At 44.4% G+C, this 17,421-nt stretch overlaps 1 protein-coding gene across 2 annotated transcripts in view; it reads right to left on the reverse strand.

Moving 5' to 3' along the window:
• Nucleotides 1–468: 468 nt before the first annotated feature.
• Nucleotides 469–17,421, reverse strand: part of PAK1 (p21 protein (Cdc42/Rac)-activated kinase 1) — a 37,141-nt gene continuing 20,188 nt past the window's right edge. Inside the window, exons 8-15 of one of the 2 annotated variants that reach the window (XM_009584963.1) lie at nucleotides 16,841–16,904; nucleotides 15,857–15,905; nucleotides 13,146–13,258; nucleotides 7,295–7,412; nucleotides 6,736–6,835; nucleotides 4,748–4,944; nucleotides 3,127–3,264; nucleotides 469–1,231 (exon numbers count right to left, since the gene is read on the reverse strand). In XM_009584963.1, coding sequence (XP_009583258.1) covers nucleotides 1,145–1,231; nucleotides 3,127–3,264; nucleotides 4,748–4,944; nucleotides 6,736–6,835; nucleotides 7,295–7,412; nucleotides 13,146–13,258; nucleotides 15,857–15,905; nucleotides 16,841–16,904 — 866 coding nt within the window. In that variant the 3' untranslated portion in view covers nucleotides 469–1,144. The remainder of the gene's footprint in view (nucleotides 1,232–3,126; nucleotides 3,265–4,747; nucleotides 4,945–6,735; nucleotides 6,836–7,294; nucleotides 7,413–13,145; nucleotides 13,259–15,856; nucleotides 15,906–16,840; nucleotides 16,905–17,421) is intronic. The other variant, XM_009584962.1, reaches the window with a different exon arrangement.

The following is a 17,421-nucleotide window of genomic DNA, read 5'->3' on the forward strand; positions in this document are numbered from 1 at the left end:
CCAAACCTCCCTCAGCCCCAAGTTAAGAAACGCAGCAGTCATTTTATTAAAAAATCAGTATACAGTTGAACATAAGCCCAGTGTTTACAACCAATCCCTCTAGTAGTTCCAGGTTTCCTGTTGTTTTACAGACTATTAGCAACTAAAGGAATCAGTAGCATAAAGAAACCACTATCATTTCAAAAAATTAACGTCCCCACGTCTCCAAGAAAGCAGCATCCACAATCAGTTTGTTTTCCATTGGACTTGCTCTAAGAAACAAGAGTTTTCAACATAATTTTGCAGGCAATTCTTATCTTTATAATAGTAATTGCTCTGTTTGCTTTATCATACAGGGCAAGGGTCTCTAAGAAGCCTCGCAGCGCTGATAAAATAACCCTAAAAGAGTTCTCTGTCAATTTTTCCTGTGATTTACCTTCTAGAACATCAGAAATGTTTGAGATTTGTTTAATCAGTTGAGTTGAAACTAAAGGGGGAGGGGGGACCCCAATTCACAAAATCGGGCAAAAAGATCATACATGAAGTAAGTTCTCCAATGGCTGCAGGAAGCAACACAGGGGCTTTCTCCATGTTCCCTTGAAGGATCCAGCAGTGCTGTAGGAGGGATGCGTATTCACGCCCTCGTTCCCCTTTCATTTGTTACAGCTGTTCACATTTCTGCTGCCTGCTTCCTTCCCTCCTCAAGTCATCCAAAGCACAGAGCAGCCTCAGTGGTGTAATAGCAGCTTGCCAGAAGCAGGAAAAGTCCAGCAAAAGATTTAATTTATTAAGATAAACATGGTCTAAGGCTCCATGTTATTTTTAAAAATAAACACAGTAAGAAATATGAAAACAAACTGGCTTCGCTACGTGTAGGTCAGGTTCAGACGTTCTCAGAAAGATCTTCTCAACCATAGAAAAAACACTTCCCCTCTCACCCCCATCATGAGGATGGAAAGACAGTTCACTATGTAGGATCAGCAATGTCCCTGTTGCGTGCCTTTCCACATTCAGTGAACAACACCTCTGCCACCCTTCAGGGCAGATCAAAGTTTTAAGAACACCCCTGTGAAGAAGGAGCAGAAGGGGAGAGGGGCAGGTAATTCAATCTCTGAAATGAACATCCTAAAAGTCTTGACACGACGACTGTGTTGACTCCACCACTTTAATGGTTGTTCTTGGCTGCCTCTTTAGCTGCAATAATCAGAGGAGTGAGACTAGATAGAGGCTTTGCAATTTTCAGGAACTGGTGCTAGGAAGAAGAAAAAAGAAAAATTTTTCAGAACATGCCCCAGAAGTCTGGTGGCTACTCAAAATATTGGCACCTAGACCCATATGAAGTCTAACAACCTACTCTAATCTCTGAACAGGTGAAACCAAAAGGTCTGTTACCACCACAAACTTTTGGGGCTTGCCTGAAGTGACAAACAGATTTGCACCGAACACACGCTAAAGGCTCCAACATTTGTACATGTTCAAGACCAAGCAAAACTCAGTGAATTCCCCTAGGGAATTATAAAGTCTTACAAAATCTATAATGAAATTCTGTGTGGAAGGAAGGTGTCCTAAAAACAACCTGTGCAGTTCGAACACAAGGCACAGGGCTTCCTGCAAGAATCACTTCTCATTTCTTGCTTCCCTGTTATCAGAGGTCTGGTGAAAGCATTGCCTTGGCCTTCTACGAATATTAGAAATTTGCAAAGCAGCTGGAATTTAAGAGAGCAGCACAGAGCTTGCAACACAGAACCATTCAGTCAGTCTCCTACACGAGATGCTCTGTTAAGTAAAACAATATTGATCATCAAAACAGCTCTCAGATGAGAGTAAAGGCATGTAGGGCAAGTTCACAAGGTGTTCTGAAAACAAAAAGCAACTATATCCCACAGGACTTCTGAGCATCAGAAGGGACCAATCACCCAAAGCAACATGCTTCAGAGATGGGAGGGGGAAAAAAAAAAAAAAAAATCAGAGACAAAAAGGTAGTTAAAAACAGGCAGAAGTGTTACAGTCAAAACGTTCTCCTGCTCCAAGGAACAGAATATTACTGCTGTCATATTTTGGGGCTGGAAAGTCCAGGAGCAAAAGTGATCTTTCAACTACTGCTGTTCGGCCAGTGATCAATGCTTCATTACAGTCTCAGAAGGCAGCAACACATCCAAAACTGAATCCACTAGGCAAACTAGTGGAAAGAAAGGAACTAAGGAAACTGTCTCACAGTTGAGGTCTGAGTACCCCTGATCACGGATTTATTTTACAAAGAGCTACATTTTCCACCTTCATGGCAAATTCGACAGAAGGACATGAACCACTCCTCTCATCCATGTCGGTAAAAAGCCTGGCAGCTTGGCCCTCCCCTTTCACCAGGAGTTCAAGCTAAGACACCATGTTTTCAGTGAAATAACTGATGATAGGGTGATGAGACACTGGAACAGGTTGCCCACAGTAGTTGTGGATGTCCCATCACTGGAAGTGTTCAAGGTCAGGTTGGACGGGGCTTTGAGCAACCTGATACAGTGAAAGATGTCCCTGCCCATGGCAGGGGAGTTGGACTACAGGATCTTTAAAGGTCCCTTCCAACCCAAACCACTCTACGATTACGATATCTCACAAGCTTTGTTCCATCAACTCTGAAAGGAGTAGTATCTGGCAAAATGTGGTAACGCCAAACTGCTCCAGTTAATGCAAGCCATGCATATTCTAAAGAGATTTGTGATCACTCCACCAGAATGGAGACAACCAGAACATGTGGTAGCTAGAAGCCCTCCTGCTGTCCAAATCGGAACAAGCATGGCCAGACCATGACAACACATACAGATGTCAGGGCCAGCTGTGCGACGAAGCCACGGGAATTAAGAGGCTCAGCATTTGGCAGGCCTGGGGCACAGCTATTATTTGCGGTTGGTTACAGAACACGCTGCACAGCTGCTGCTAGTAGCAAGTACAGCATAAAAAGGAAGTAGTCTGTTAACACTTTATTATAGATTTAGGTTTTGGGGTTGTTTTTTTTTTTTCTGGCAGGTTACCTTAGCTGTGCTTGTGCCTTCAGCTTATGCAGTATTTAAGACCCCAAACAAGATCTCTCCATAAGCCTGGCCTCACTCAGGATTGCATGATTACATTGATTCAGCGCTGTTCCCCACCACCTACCTGTAGCAGCTCTTTCGCAGAACCTCTCTTTTCCACATCCATTTCAAGACAGCGATTTAAGAAGTCTCGGAATATGGGTGAAAGCTTTTCCGGATTCTGCAGTTCTGGAGTCCCGTTAGTAGCAATGAGATACAGGGCCTAAAGCAAAAACAAGCACCAAAGAAACAGGAGGTTATGAAGGTTAGATTCCATCTCTGGATTACAGAGACACTCATTTCTCCTTCCCTCCCTCCAGTTCAATGGGGACAAAAAAACCCACCTTATCAGGGTGACTAATCAATGCTTAAGTTTCTGCAAACAGAATAGCTGCCAGCCCTATTTTTATGTGGATGGGATCCAATCCTTTATTGTTTTACCCTCGTAATCTGAGTTTGGATCCTGCAGCCCTCTCAAGGGATTAGGAGGACAAAAACAACATTCCAGACCATGTTTACATAGGGAAGTTAACCGGCATGACTCTACCAGTGCTAGACTCCTGCAATAACTATATCCTCATGGGAAGGTACCCCTGAATAAATAGGAGATTTTGTTCTGTCGGTACTTTGCCTGAGCGCACAAGGCCTAAAAAGTTAATACTATAAACATGCAGTTGGCTCCTTACAAAAGATGTCCAGCAGACCCTCACACAGCTTTTAACATCCCGCAGAAACACGCAGTTTTGCTACTGCTTGGGGATGAAGCATTCACATAACCCCCTCTCTGAGAATCAAGGAACTCAGAATTCACCCATTTCAGGATTTCACGCAAGAAACTTCCTGGATGGATTTTCAAAGGAACCGGAAATCTGCCAGAGACTTGTTAATTTACTGGCCCTCTGAGCACGTGACTCAGCACATCCCATGGGAACAGTCTGATAGCCTGGGAATTGGCATAAGTTGAGTTAAATGAGGCCAAAGTACTGCTACTTAACCATCCTTATTTACCTCAACACCCAGTTTCTTTCCTTTCACTCTTCTTTGCTGCTGCTCTTCTCTCCCAAAAAATCAGTGCAAGATGTGGAGACAAAAGTTAAACAAATTTTTCTAGATCCCCTCATCCTGTGTAGCTGAAGGAGAAGCCATAAACTCGGCTTATATTAAGAGCAGTTACACCCCTACAAACTGACAGCATCTCCCCTTTCATTAAAAACTAAACAAGGGAGACATCAGGAGGCTTAAGCCCTGTCTAACGACTTATTAAGCTTGTAGCTTTATTTGGAGCATGCAAGGAGGAACAATCCACCAGTAGGAAAAAGCTCCGTTTATAGAATAGTTATGTGTCAAGTTTTTGAACTTAAGGAGAGTTCTTCCCCAGTCACAAGGATTCAAGAAGCCAGCTGCTTTGGTGCCATCAGGTACTCTTTCTGCCTCTATCAGCATCTCCAGAAAGTGGGAAATTACGAGTGCGCATGACCTAACTCATCAGAGCTGACCAGAGGGTCTGCAACAGGAAGAACCCACAGCTCTGCTACCCAGAGCAAACTACGCCTTTTAAATAAAACTATCTCAATCTTCTCCCTGCGACTAAGGAGGTATGGGGCTGCAGGTGGTGAAATCACACTGGAGGATTCACCTGCCTCCTTTAGAGTCTAGTTTCACCAGCAGACTTAGTGAAGACCTGAGGGCAAAAGATACTTGCTTACTCTCAGGGGGTTCTCATTGAGGTAGGGGGGCTCTCCTTCAATCATCTCGATGGCCATTATCCCCAGCGACCAGATATCCACTTTGGGCCCATATGCTTTCCGCGTCACCACTTCAGGTGCCATCCAGTACGGGGTCCCCACCATGGTGCTGCGTTTACTCTGCTCAGGAGTGATCTGGGCACAGAAGCCGAAGTCAGCTGGAAAATTAAAGGGGGGTAAGAAACAGACATAGACATCAGCAAGTTTCTCCAAAAAGAGTTTACAGATGCCAGCGCTGTAGTACGAGTTACCCTGCCGCACCGTCTGCTGCGTTGCTGTTGCAACTGTGAAAGGAGGGGTGGTTTTGTGGCTAATACAGAAGATGGTGTTGAGAAGTAAGTTTCTAAATCTGACTCACTGAGGCCATGAAGATTACAGAGCTGCTGACTTGTCTATGTGAACGATGGGGATCAGTAAATAACCATATACGGATGTTGAGACACTTGACTGTATTTGCAGCATTACACAGCTGTAATACACTATGTAATATATGGTCTAAAGACTTCCTGGGTATGTGAAAATAGAAATTAATGCACAGTCTGATCTAGATACATCCCCCAACCCACATACTGCATTGTCTGGTGATATTTTCAGTCGCAAAGATATTACTTCCCCATTAGATACATCATCCCTCAAGCAGGCTTTGTTTTACAGAGCAAGCAGTGTTCAGAATAAATTTAAAGTACCCAAGTTTATCTGAGTATTTTCTTCGAATAGACAGAAAGACGGAGAGCCTTCACACAAAGATTGCTGGGTCCTATGTCTTACTTGTATTTGACTTACCAATAGAAAACTAGTTGTGTTCTTGTGAGCCCAGCAGAATCAACACAGCAAGATCCACTGCCCATCCTGACCCCCTATGGCACCGCAGGTCTAATTTTAGGCAGAATGATGAAAATTAAACTGATCCCTAGCTGAGTGCTCATCAAGGGTAACAACCAGGAAAGGCACATATGGTTCATAAACAGAGCAAATTTCCGGCAGAGCCAATAAGCAGTTCAGGTCCAGAAGGTTACTGCATCATATCTACAGGGACTTCTCTAACTTTAAATTACAGCCCGGTACCTGCACACTGTGCTCAAAGAAGTTATTCCGTAAGAACAGAGCACTTTGGCCCTGATCAGCTATTCATCACTAACACTCCAGAGATCTGACTGTACCAAAGTACAGCTTTAGTCTAAAAAGCAATTATGTGCAAAAAAACCCCACCTTCTTACTCAGCATATCTGCACTGTGTGAATTTTGAGTCATATCTGCTGTCACTGCTGACAAAAATAGATTTATTTATGCCTGTTGGGTGCTAGCCAACAGAACTGAGAGGGAGAGAAAGGAAGCATAATTCTGTTAAAGCTATAGGTGGAAGATAATCATTCACTAGTTTCCAGACTTATCTCTGCATGGGCTATGACAAGCACAACAGCTACCTTAGCACCCGAGGGGCAGAACAGTCTCAAGGTCTTCATTACAAGTGATAACACAAGGAGGAAACAACATTTAGAGTCCAGTCTGGGTTGGTGTTGTAAGATTAAATGTTTTCTAGTTACACAGTTTTCAGTTCTCCCTCCACTCCCCCTGCCCCCCAAGTACCTGCAGTATTTTCCAGGCTGAAGAGATTGCTCACGAACAAAGACTTCTGGCCCTACACGTTCAAATCCAGCTTTCTAGACTGGAGTAGCATTAAAATACTCTTATTTTAGCCCACAAAAACAGATGGCCCAAAGCTAAACGAACCCCAAACCTCACTTCGAGTCTGGTACCAGTTCACAAGGACTCATGCTTGCCCATCTCCATTAAAACCAAAGCCACAAAAATACCTACAGGAGCATTTCTACAGCCTCTTCATCGCCACAGCAGCTCAAACACCCATCTCCCCAACAGGCCTGGCCCATAGCAGATAACAGGCCTGGATTGATAACTCAAGTCATCACCAGCCATGTTCCCCCGCATACTTAGTTTGACAGAGCCATCCATTCCCAGCAGGATGTTGTCACTCTTGATGTCTCTGTGAATAACTTGGTTTGAATGGAGGAATTCCAGAGCTTGGAGACACTGAAACAAAATAAAATAATTGAGATATTCTTACTGTGCATGAAATTATTCACCAGTTCACAATTAGCCAACTAATGGATTCTAATAATGTGCATTTCGAGTAGCAAGGGCTTAATGTCTTAGAGTCTTTCATATATCTAGTATGTGCAGGGCTACAGAGAGATATCCTACTGAGACCAGCAGGTCCTAGGACGGGTTAGTCCCAAAAGACCTGGAGAACAGGAATAACCAAGGGGATTCCAACCCCATTTTGCACTCCAGTCCCCCCTCTAGGGTGAAATATATTAGGCTTGCATTAGGATTGTGCTGCAACCTCCCAGATGAAATCCATCCTCTGAAAGAATGATTGTTGCATTACAGAAGCTGAGACAGCTATTCCTGTGGAGCCAGTGACAGATCGTGGAAAGCCCATGTCCCCTTCCCAATGACAGCTCCCTCCAAGAGCGAGTGCTGCTTTACCTCTCGGCACACAGCTGCGATTTGTCCTTCATCCATGCAGGTCTCTGTCACAACATCTGTTAGAGAGCCTCCTGCCAAGTACTCCATGACCACCCAGAGCTCTTCTCCTACAAGGTAACTGAAGAGCCAAAAACAGATTTTAAAATCAGCAAGTATGAGCAAGCCACTGTTTACCTAGCCAGAATGCACTGGATTTTAAAGCTGTCTTAGAAGTGCAGAGAAACCATGAGACTTGAGCAGCGTATTTAACAGTACTGGGGCACCAGGTACTCGTGGTACTTTCTGTACATGGGAGGATCTGATCACAACCTGAATGAGCAGAGGGAAGGGTGAGTGCAGAAAGTCGAGGAGAGAGGCAATGGGAGAGCAGGCTACAAGCTTCCTGGCCATAAGAGCAAGGCTGAATTTTTCTGCCATGGAAAGGGCCCAGACTAAGATGGAGACCTGACCTTACAACTCCTGCTGCCGTTGGGAGAGAAGGGGAAGAGCTACTAGTCAAGGATGGGGTGCAAGCATGCAACCCAGACATTCGGCTTTTGAGGAGCTCTTGCATCAGAAGAGGTGGCTGGGGGCTGCTTCGCTACTACTGGCAGCCTGCTGACCTAAGCAACTGCCTACTTTGCCTAGGCCCAGGGACAATCCTGGGTGACACAATGGATGGCTGCCCATGAACGACAGAGAAAGAACATTTTTTTTAAGCGTCATGCATTTGAAAAATCACCTCAATCTTTTTTCATGCTACCAAACCAGTTTGAGATTTTGTCTGAAAAATCCAGAACCGTTCATAAGGGCAAATGAGAACATCTTGCTGGATACAACAGCAATTCTAAAGATTTAAAATAAAAAAGGAAAGCCCAAAAGGTCAGGTCTTGTCCAAAAAGGCCTGTGGAAGATGGGGAGGAGACAGCTGAGGTTGGGGCAAGTTTTCTCAGCTATTTGGGATATTATTCTCTGCTGGGAGTGTGCGCTCTCATGTTTAAAAGCAGAAGACCTGGGACGAAACTTCAGCATTAACTCATTTTAAAAAAAAAAAAACAAAAAAACCCCCCAAAAAATCCAAACAAACAATAAACCCAAACCACCAACCACTTCTGCCTTTTTGGGCCCATCTGGAAAAACATCAACACAATCTTCCATGACAGATATATCAGGATGACATATTCCTGAAGGAAGGAATCATCAGCTTGAAAACTTGAAAACCCACCTTCTCAGCCTACCTTCCCATTTTTAGTGAGTGGACAGATGAGTCAAGAGAGAGGGCAGAGAATCTAACTAGAAGTTTCTGCTGGCATTAGGGTTCATCAAGCAGATGCTTGCTTTGCTCTGAAACACTGATCCTACTGAAGAGTGAATAGTGAATTTGCTAGGAGCCAAAGGCAAAAAGCAGGACAGGTTCTAGGGAACAATTAGCTAGAAAGCAACAGCAAAGAAGAAAGACGTTAAGCCCAACTAGGCATGGAAAGTAGACAGAGATGCGTGAGACATCACAGGAGTGGGCAGGAAGCAGGCTTTGACCCCAAAAGGACACACTGCCAACACCTGAGCTGATGAAAAAACTCCCCCAAAATAAGAATGTGGTCTGAGCTGTATGACAGAAGTGTTACAGTTACGGAGAGCTTTTAATATTGGAAGACAAAGATGGTATCCTCATTTGGTGATGCTGAAGACTACGCAGAGAGACAGAGTCTGGAGTTTCTTTCAGGATACAGAGCCCAAGGACATGGCTAAGCTCCTGGAGCAGAGAGCTGCTGCACTGGCAGTTTTTTCCCCAGCAGTACAGACCCCAGCAAAACCAGTATCACCTGCACAGCAGCCCCTTGGAGTGAAAGAGGAGCAGCAGAATTGCCTTTAGAAGCGTTCCTGCCAACTCTGCAGGTCATCTACCTTCTAATAGTCTGAAAGACACTCCATCCACACCCTTCCTTCCTGCCCCTACACTGCTGCTGCTTCTTCATCACTCCTGCCAAACCAGGCTCTCTCCAGATTTTATCAGCACCCTCTCAACAAATCAGTGTCACCCTGGACATCACAATGCTTCCCTTCATTGCCACTACCACTCTCTGCAGCCCAAATCCATTTGACCGTAAGGATGGTGGCAGAATGGGCTCCACCGCTCCTGTGTGACAATCTCAGGTTGCACATGCTGGGAACAAGCTGGTATCTCTCCACAGCCGAAAGGGATGGAGCGAGCCAAGAACCACACTGTGAACCAAAGCTGTGCCATGAGCAGCCAAAGGCACGTGCCAAGACCCAGGCACCTCAATAATTGATAGATCTGACATAACACGCAGGGAGGTGGAATTAATGGTGGCTCCCCACCAGCTGCCACCAAGTGAACGTCATTTCAGAAGACTGGGTGGTGCCGTCTCGGGGATCTTTTCACTCTCTTGCTGCAGCAGAGGCCAGTTTTAGTCACTGAGCTGCCTGCTGCAGGCATGCCTCAAAACCACTCTCTCAGCAATTCTGGAGACATCACCAGGAAGTCCATACACCTACGTGCTGCCCTCCATGTGACGTCAGGCATAGTGTGGTGTCGCACCCACAGTCACCTTCCAAAACAGAGATGGCAGTAAAAACAATCTGATCAAAGTCTTTGAGGAAGAAGGAGGTGGTCTACAGCTTTCTCTTCATCCATCTGCAAGAGCAAGTAATGTCTGTTCCTGTAAGGTGTTCCTCAGCTTCCACTTAGATACCTTAGGAAGGTGTCCACCAAGCCCTTCCTACCACAAACACACACCAGTCAGTCATAGCCCTTTTTTATTGATGAACTTTATAAAATTTGATTTTGCCCAGAATAGCAAGATCATTCATTACAGATTTCTGCACCAGTAACATGCCTCCAACATGCAAACATGAAGTTAGCCTAGAAAGAAATCAGTGTTTTCTTGTAGTATGACTGTCATACATCTTCACCTTTATACATTGACCTTCCAGCCCTAATTGAGTTTGGGGTTGGGGTGAGGGTAACAGTGGCTGCCACATAAAGTGAGGATTTGTGGGGTTTATTAGGTTAAGGAGAGTTCTTCAGAAAGAAAGAAACCAAAGGGCAGGAGTTTGCTTTGTCTAACACTGGGCATCTGATGCCTGTGTTTAGATGCCTGAGTTTAGAAGCAGGGCTCTGAGGGCCTCTTTCATGCTGTAGAAAGAAACTGGCACCTCCAGAAGGTAACTCAGCACAAGTGGCTGCTTGTCTAGAAAGGAAAACTAGGGTCACTGTCTTCAGAGCCAGATGCTTCTAAGTTCAGCTCCTAAGTACAGCTGAATTAGGCCATGTCACCATCTTAAATGTCACAGCACACCTTTGTGCAACACTGGCCACTTACACTGCAGCAGAAAAGCTGTCTTAACCATGAGCAACCAGGCCATGCAGGTAAGAAAGGATAAAACACAGGAAACCCTTGCAAAAGGGCAGGAGCTGAGGCAAAGAGAAGCGCAAGAGCTGGTTTATACCGATGACCATCTTGCAGCTTCCATTAGGGACTCAAAAGGGGAGACACTGTCAAAAACAGAATCGCAAAAAAGAAACTAGGTCCCACAGTGGCATTCGCATCCCTCCTTGTACTTCCTTCTGCGACATCAGCAGGCAGAAGCCAGCACGCGGCGTTCCAATATCAGCTTAATTCAGCATGCAGGAAGCAAACAGGCACATTAAGCCAGGCAGGACGGATGCAGCTCCCCAGCAACAGGATCCTGCAGTTGCAAAGCTGAAGTGGCATAACAGGCACAAGAACCCCCATATTCATCCTAGTTGCTGCTCCCTCCATTTGCAGCACTCAAACAAAAGCTAATCTCTCTGAAAAAGATTAGTGAGAAAAAGTGGAGGACAAAAGCAGCGGCTTTTGTTGCTGGAAGTTTGAACAAGACAGAAGGACGTGCAGCTACCCGACAGTTGGGATGTACTGGCTAGACAAGGCGAGTGCATGTACTCAGCGATGCTCCCTCTAAGGGGAAGAATGTGTCTCAAACAGTTTTGCCAAAACAAAGCCTCTAATCAGCCAGGCAAAATAAACAGTTTCAGCCCAGATTCAATTCTTAACTCTTCTTCACCACTTGTTTCATTTTACACAGGTAATATCCTTCTGCTCTTTGTAAGAAGAGGGCGTCTGCCCAGCATCACTTCCCTGTGCCTACACCCCTTCCACAAAATTTCAGGAGCAGACTTTCTGTCCCTTCAACAAAGTAGCTCTTTATAGCCATGCATAGGACACAGCACCATATAAATTCAGCATCACAACTAATATACAAGAAGCACTTTTTTTGGCTAAGACATTAAAAGCCTGTTAGAGAAATCTGTTAAAGAAACAGCTGATAAGATTTTTATATACATGCAGAGCAAACAAGTGTGCCAATACTCTCTCAGACTTCCAAAAGAGATTGTAGGTCACATCCCTCCATTGCATCTTCAAAAAAATGAGCTGCCAAGATTAAAACCTGCTGCTCACCCTGTCTAGGCACTCTTTACCTACAATAAGCCAACCCTGTAGTTCATCAGTACCGCTGGTTTCTGACGTGAGAGCAGCAGACTGGAAATCCTGCTGCAGCTCAACTGGAACTAGCTATATCTTTAACATAAGGTGAATGACACAGGCTTGACACAATGAACCAATGTTATGTTGATGGCGAATTCAAGCCACCATGCAACACTTTTGCCTGTTGGGCATTCAGTATGCTCCAGATTTCAATGCTGACAGTTTGTGACTGTTTCCTGGAATTCAAACAGGGGAGATGCAAGAATTTCTTGCACTTTCAAAGGCAGCTCCCTACCCTCAAAGAAGCACATTTAGCAGTTGCTCTTTCCAAAGCAGTCAACCTCCGAACAGCTGATGATGGCGGCACTGCTACCATCACCCTTATGTACAGCATTAACATCCTGTAGGGAAGAGCTCTCACAGCCACGTTTCTTGGCAGACTTGGGCATTTTACTGCCTTGAGCTATAGTGACCAGGATTTTCATGGCTACACACGTTTATTTTAAAAACAGTTTACAACTCAGCAGAGCAGCCACTGTGCTGCTTGCTTCTGCTCTGTTATTGTCCCAGTCCAAGGAACATCAGCTCAAGAACAAGCAGAGCAGGTCTGTACATAGATAAGCTATTAGGGGCAGCTCTTGCATTAAGGAAAAGTAGGGATTCAAGGACGAGCTGTCCCACATGGACGTAATATATCCAAGGCTGAGCAGGAGTGCCACAGCATGCGTACGAGCCCACAAAGCCCAGCTTTGAGCAGGGAATAACCCTGTTCCCTCTGTCTTCCAAAGGTTCTTACGTCTGCGCCAAGTCTCCTTTTCTCCCTTATTCACACCCGCAAGAAAGCAGCCTTGCTTGGTTATGTGTCGCATGTCATTCAGCCTCGTCACTGTTACGCTACTGTGCAGAAAACCTCAGTGGACAGCCACAAGGACAAGATTACCATTTAACCCTGGAAGGAGTTTGCTCCTCCGCAAGCAGAATGTCAGCATTGCTTAGCAGAAGAGGAAAGAAGAGGAAGAGGAAAGCAAATACAAAAAACATAGTTCAAACTATTTCTATTTCTCCTCTAGTAGCAGGAAGGAAACGGCTTGTTGTGTCAAATTTGGCAAAGGAGAGAGCTGAAAAGTTGAGTCCTGACAGCATACTGCCAATGCCTTTGCTGCCAGCATCTCTAAAGAGAGCTGAGATACCCCATTAATACCGATTCAGACACCTGTTTCTCCTAGGATACGGAGAGACCACCAAGCCACCCACACCCCAACACTGCCACATGCATTAAGCAATGCAAGGTTGTCCTATTAAGCTGAGACAGGATGACTCAAGACAGTGACAAGGAAGTGTCTTCCAGAGTCTCTTTGTGAACTCTTCAAATCATGACATACCTGTCCAAGTAGTTGACAATGTTGGGGTTTTTGTTTTCCCTCATCACAAGGATTTCATTAATAATCAGTTCTTTTTTGGGCTGCTGCTGCAAATTCATCTGTTTGATTGCAACCTGCAGTGAAGAAAGACCAAGTAAAGCATTATTACAGGAGTCCCCTAGAAACCTGCCAGTACCATTGTCGATTATTTTAGTCCCACGTTCATGTGAAGCAGGAAAACACTTTTCCATCACGGGTTGCTCAGCCGTTTGGTAACTCTGTGAGTTCCTGCAGCCAGTCCATTTCCAGACATGCTGGAGGATACTTAATGCCAAAAAAGACAAGGGGAATTACTATTTTCATACTGGACCTTTATGTCACAGCTGGATAGCCATCTCCATCTACAGCTTCTTGGTAACAAGGAAGAGATCCCCTTACATATGGGAGATGGACTGATATGTCAAAAACTTTTTATTTCTTAAAGGATTCTTATTAATTTTATTTTGGATTGGATGTTTCTGGAAGTTTTTTGGTGGTTTTTTTTGGCTCCCGTGCAAATTTCTGATTCTAGAAATCTACAGCAGGGCGGACATGCATGGAGGGGGTAAATAACGTAGTCTAAGCTTAGTACTTCGAAGTGGCAATTCTATTTCTTTCTGTCACAGCAAGACCTGGGGGAAAGAAGCACCAGTGTTTAGATAATAGGCTGAAAATAAGTGAATTGGATTCAGCTTTATCCACAGTCATAACTGAAGGGCGACAGGGATGGATTTGTCAGTTGTAGCCCTTTGGCTTAGTAGCTTTCTGCCTGCTTCAGGATAACTATTCTGCATGTATACATGCAGAAAGCAGGAGGTACAACATGTTTTTAACTCTTATGTTCAACTCTCCACACTACCAGTACTTCGTGAGAGCACCTGGCCCTCAGACAAGCCTTCAAATCAGTACGACTACTCAGCAGAGCAGGAAGCAGAAACACTTCCATAGATGTTACAACCCAACTATTGGTGTTGTATTTGGTACAATATTTAGGCAAAGGGAATGAAGTGTAATTACGCCTTTACAAAACCGCTACTTGCAGAGAAAGAGGCCTAGGCGAATGGAGGGGAGCCAGTAATTCCAGCTCACAAAAGCAAGGATTAAAAAACAACAAGACACAGAGTGCCAACATAGACGGATACAATTAGCATTTTGATAGTATGGCAGGGGAGACTATAGAAAAATCCCAACACACGAGAAGGCAAGAACAGACAGACACCATGCTGGTTTTTCGCAGTATTTACAAGGGCTGCCAAACAGTACTCAAAGAAGATAAAAACAAAACCCCCATGCTGCTCTTTGCGCAAGACCAGAGAGGAGAATGAAAGATGAAGAACAGAGGGAAGGTATTTGATGCAGATAAAGAAATCCCAGACCAATACTGAGGAAGCTTCAGAGAGGCTCCAGTACTTCCTCACTCCTGTTCAGAGGTAGACCCATGGGTCCAAGTGCATACGGGGGCATTTTCCTTATCTAAGACTGTCCCGTGCATTAGGATACAAAATAAACAGCTGTAGTTATACTAGATAGCCATCATTAGTGAAAATCTTCAGTATTCTTAACCCTGGGAGCTGCCCGAGGCTCCTGTATAGTGCAAAATAAAGGAGTTTCCTTCCAGCACTTCCAAAATGTGTTACCGTTCACTTAGCTCCTGAGCTTGAAGGATTGGTAGCAGCGCGCTTCACAGAAAGGAACAGGTCAACAGCATGCCAAGGTTACAGCAATCCCAAATGCAAATTTAAAAATCCAGGGCCTGATCACGCTAGCGTAATAGGAACGATTTAAAAGTCTGTTGTAATATAAGGGTTCAAATATTCACATGGGAGTCACCGAAGGGGTCCAGAAAGAAAGCAGAAAACCATCAAGGGATTTCCTCCTCCTATAAAATTTCTCACTGCTTCAAAATAAATGCAACGCCCCTTCCTCAGAGGCTGCAATTAAACTGTATTAACTCTTCAGGAATTGGAAAAAGGGGTGAAGGAGTTTCAGCAAAAAGCAGAGTTATGAAATTTACTGGTGGACAACCCTGACATTGTACAAATGCAAAGTAGACACGCACTGCTGCAGACTTCCAAAAATATATCTGGAATAATGCATACGCTTTCCTCTTTAAAAATCCTCCATCTAGCAATAATGGTTTCCACAGATGCTGCATATCCGTCACTACTATTTTATTATGCATGCAACATGCAGGGCACTTTTCAATATTCGGGAGGGGAAAAAAAAGAAAAAGACAGACAGACATTCCTTGTCTCTCAATTCAAGGGCAGAAAGCAAGTGGGCAAAGGGTGGGAGAGGAACTATTTCTATGCAAGTCAACTAGTGTAAGCGTAGGAAGCAAAGGAGCAGAGGGCATATAAAAGAGTTTAAATGGGGACAGGCAGGAAACTTGGGGATGAAGAGAGAAACTTCTACTGAGGAACTATCCAGTCTGATCATTTGCTTCCAGCCCTTGTGGTCATAGAAAGATTCTTTACAAATATGAAATGATTCAGGAATCAAAACTTGGGAAATCATTTTTTCCAGTTCTCTGCTCAGACCACTCGACCATGCCTCATTAGTAAGGAAATAAATACCTCATTAAAAATAAGATGTCACGAACCCCTGAAAGACAGTCTTTATTTTGTAGCATCAATTTGAACCTGTAGGACACAATCCAAAATCCACTGCTGTGGTATTCTGGCAGCACTTACCTCCTGGCCTGTAGCTACATCCATTGCTGTGTAAACTGTACCTGAGGCTCTAAACAAAAGAGAGAAAAGAAAAAAACCACTTATTAGTGCCTCCTGGCAAGACTGAGAACTTAACACATGCCCCTTCCCACTCGTCTCTTTGAAGTGCTCTCAAGTCCCATTCCTTTTCATGCAATAATTCCAGTGGTAAATAACATCTGAAATATTTCTGAGCAGAGACTGCTGTTAGAGCAGAAGCCAGAGAATTTACGGGAACAAAGCTCCTAAAACGGGACACTACGGTCATCCAAACCCTTGCTGCTAAACCAGCAACGCAGCACAGCTTGTAGGACCATGAGCTGATCCCATCTAAACTGGCATGACTGCAGTGCCCTGGCTTGCAGACTGCCCAACATGATTACAAAGCAGGCAGGATCAGCTAAAGTAAACAAATGTGGCATTCGTAGTGAGGGAAACGGCAGTCTGAGCCTCAGCACATGGAGCTGACAGCAGATCTCTCAGTGATTTGCACTGACTTGCCTCACTATAGCCTCTCCCCCAACCTCTATTTTCCACTACCTTGCTAAGATGGGCACAACACCCGCATCGAGGAGAGTTAATTCAGAAAGCAAATCTGTAATTTTAAGACTGTCTTGCACGCTGAAAATAAGCAGTTCCTTCCCTGCTTGCAGCTATATTTAGCAACCTGATCATCTAATGACATACTTTCTTACATTAAAACACAATCGCACAAAAATCCCAGTCCCTATGACTCAAGACTTTGCCAGGAGAGGGAGAAGAGCTGGAGCGGTGTGGAACCCACCAAAACAACCAAAACCAAACCAAACCAAAAACAAAAGAAAAAGAAAACGAAAAAACAACCAAACAAAATAAACTCTCCAAAGTATTACCAACAGCTTTTCCAGCAAACTAACTTAGCTTGGTTTCAGTGCTTCCTTCTTAGCATAAGGAAAGGTGTAGGACAAAGAAGGAGCGTATACTAACCCTTGTCCAATCTTCTCAAAACACGTGTACTTCTTTTTTGGATCGCCCACACTCACAATACTTCCTACAAAAAAAACAAAACAAAAGAAAAAAAAAAAAACAAACCAAGAGGATTTTATAAGTACTTTTTCGTACAGCTATAAGAACCAACTGTACTTTAAGAGCAGCCCTCTTGCCACAGCAGGCTCTGCCGAGCCTTGTGAATCACTTGCCAGAAATCGAGGGCACACGAACACCAAGGAAGTCCTCAGTTATTTACACACATACCAGCTGTGGCATTCCCCTCTCACAGGTATTTCCCCTCGGAAATGGTGGAACACAGACATTAAGCACATTTAATCTTCACTAGCAGCTGGTGACTGCACACTGCTAGGCACAGGATGGGTATACATAGACCTCACACATGTAAATACAATTATTTGCTGGAAACCTGCAACTTAAAGTCATCCCCAGCTTCAACACACTGGATGATCTAAGATGTCCCTGCACTGTAACGTCCTCCAAATTTGGAGGCCAGGGCCTCATTCACCTTAGAGCCAATAGTCTGTTGCAAATCTAGCCAAAGATTTCCGTACACGAGC

This window comes from Fulmarus glacialis, unplaced genomic scaffold (assembly GCF_000690835.1).
Source record: "Fulmarus glacialis isolate BGI_N327 unplaced genomic scaffold, ASM69083v1 scaffold7279, whole genome shotgun sequence".
NCBI classification, from domain to species: Eukaryota; Metazoa; Chordata; class Aves; order Procellariiformes; family Procellariidae; genus Fulmarus; species Fulmarus glacialis.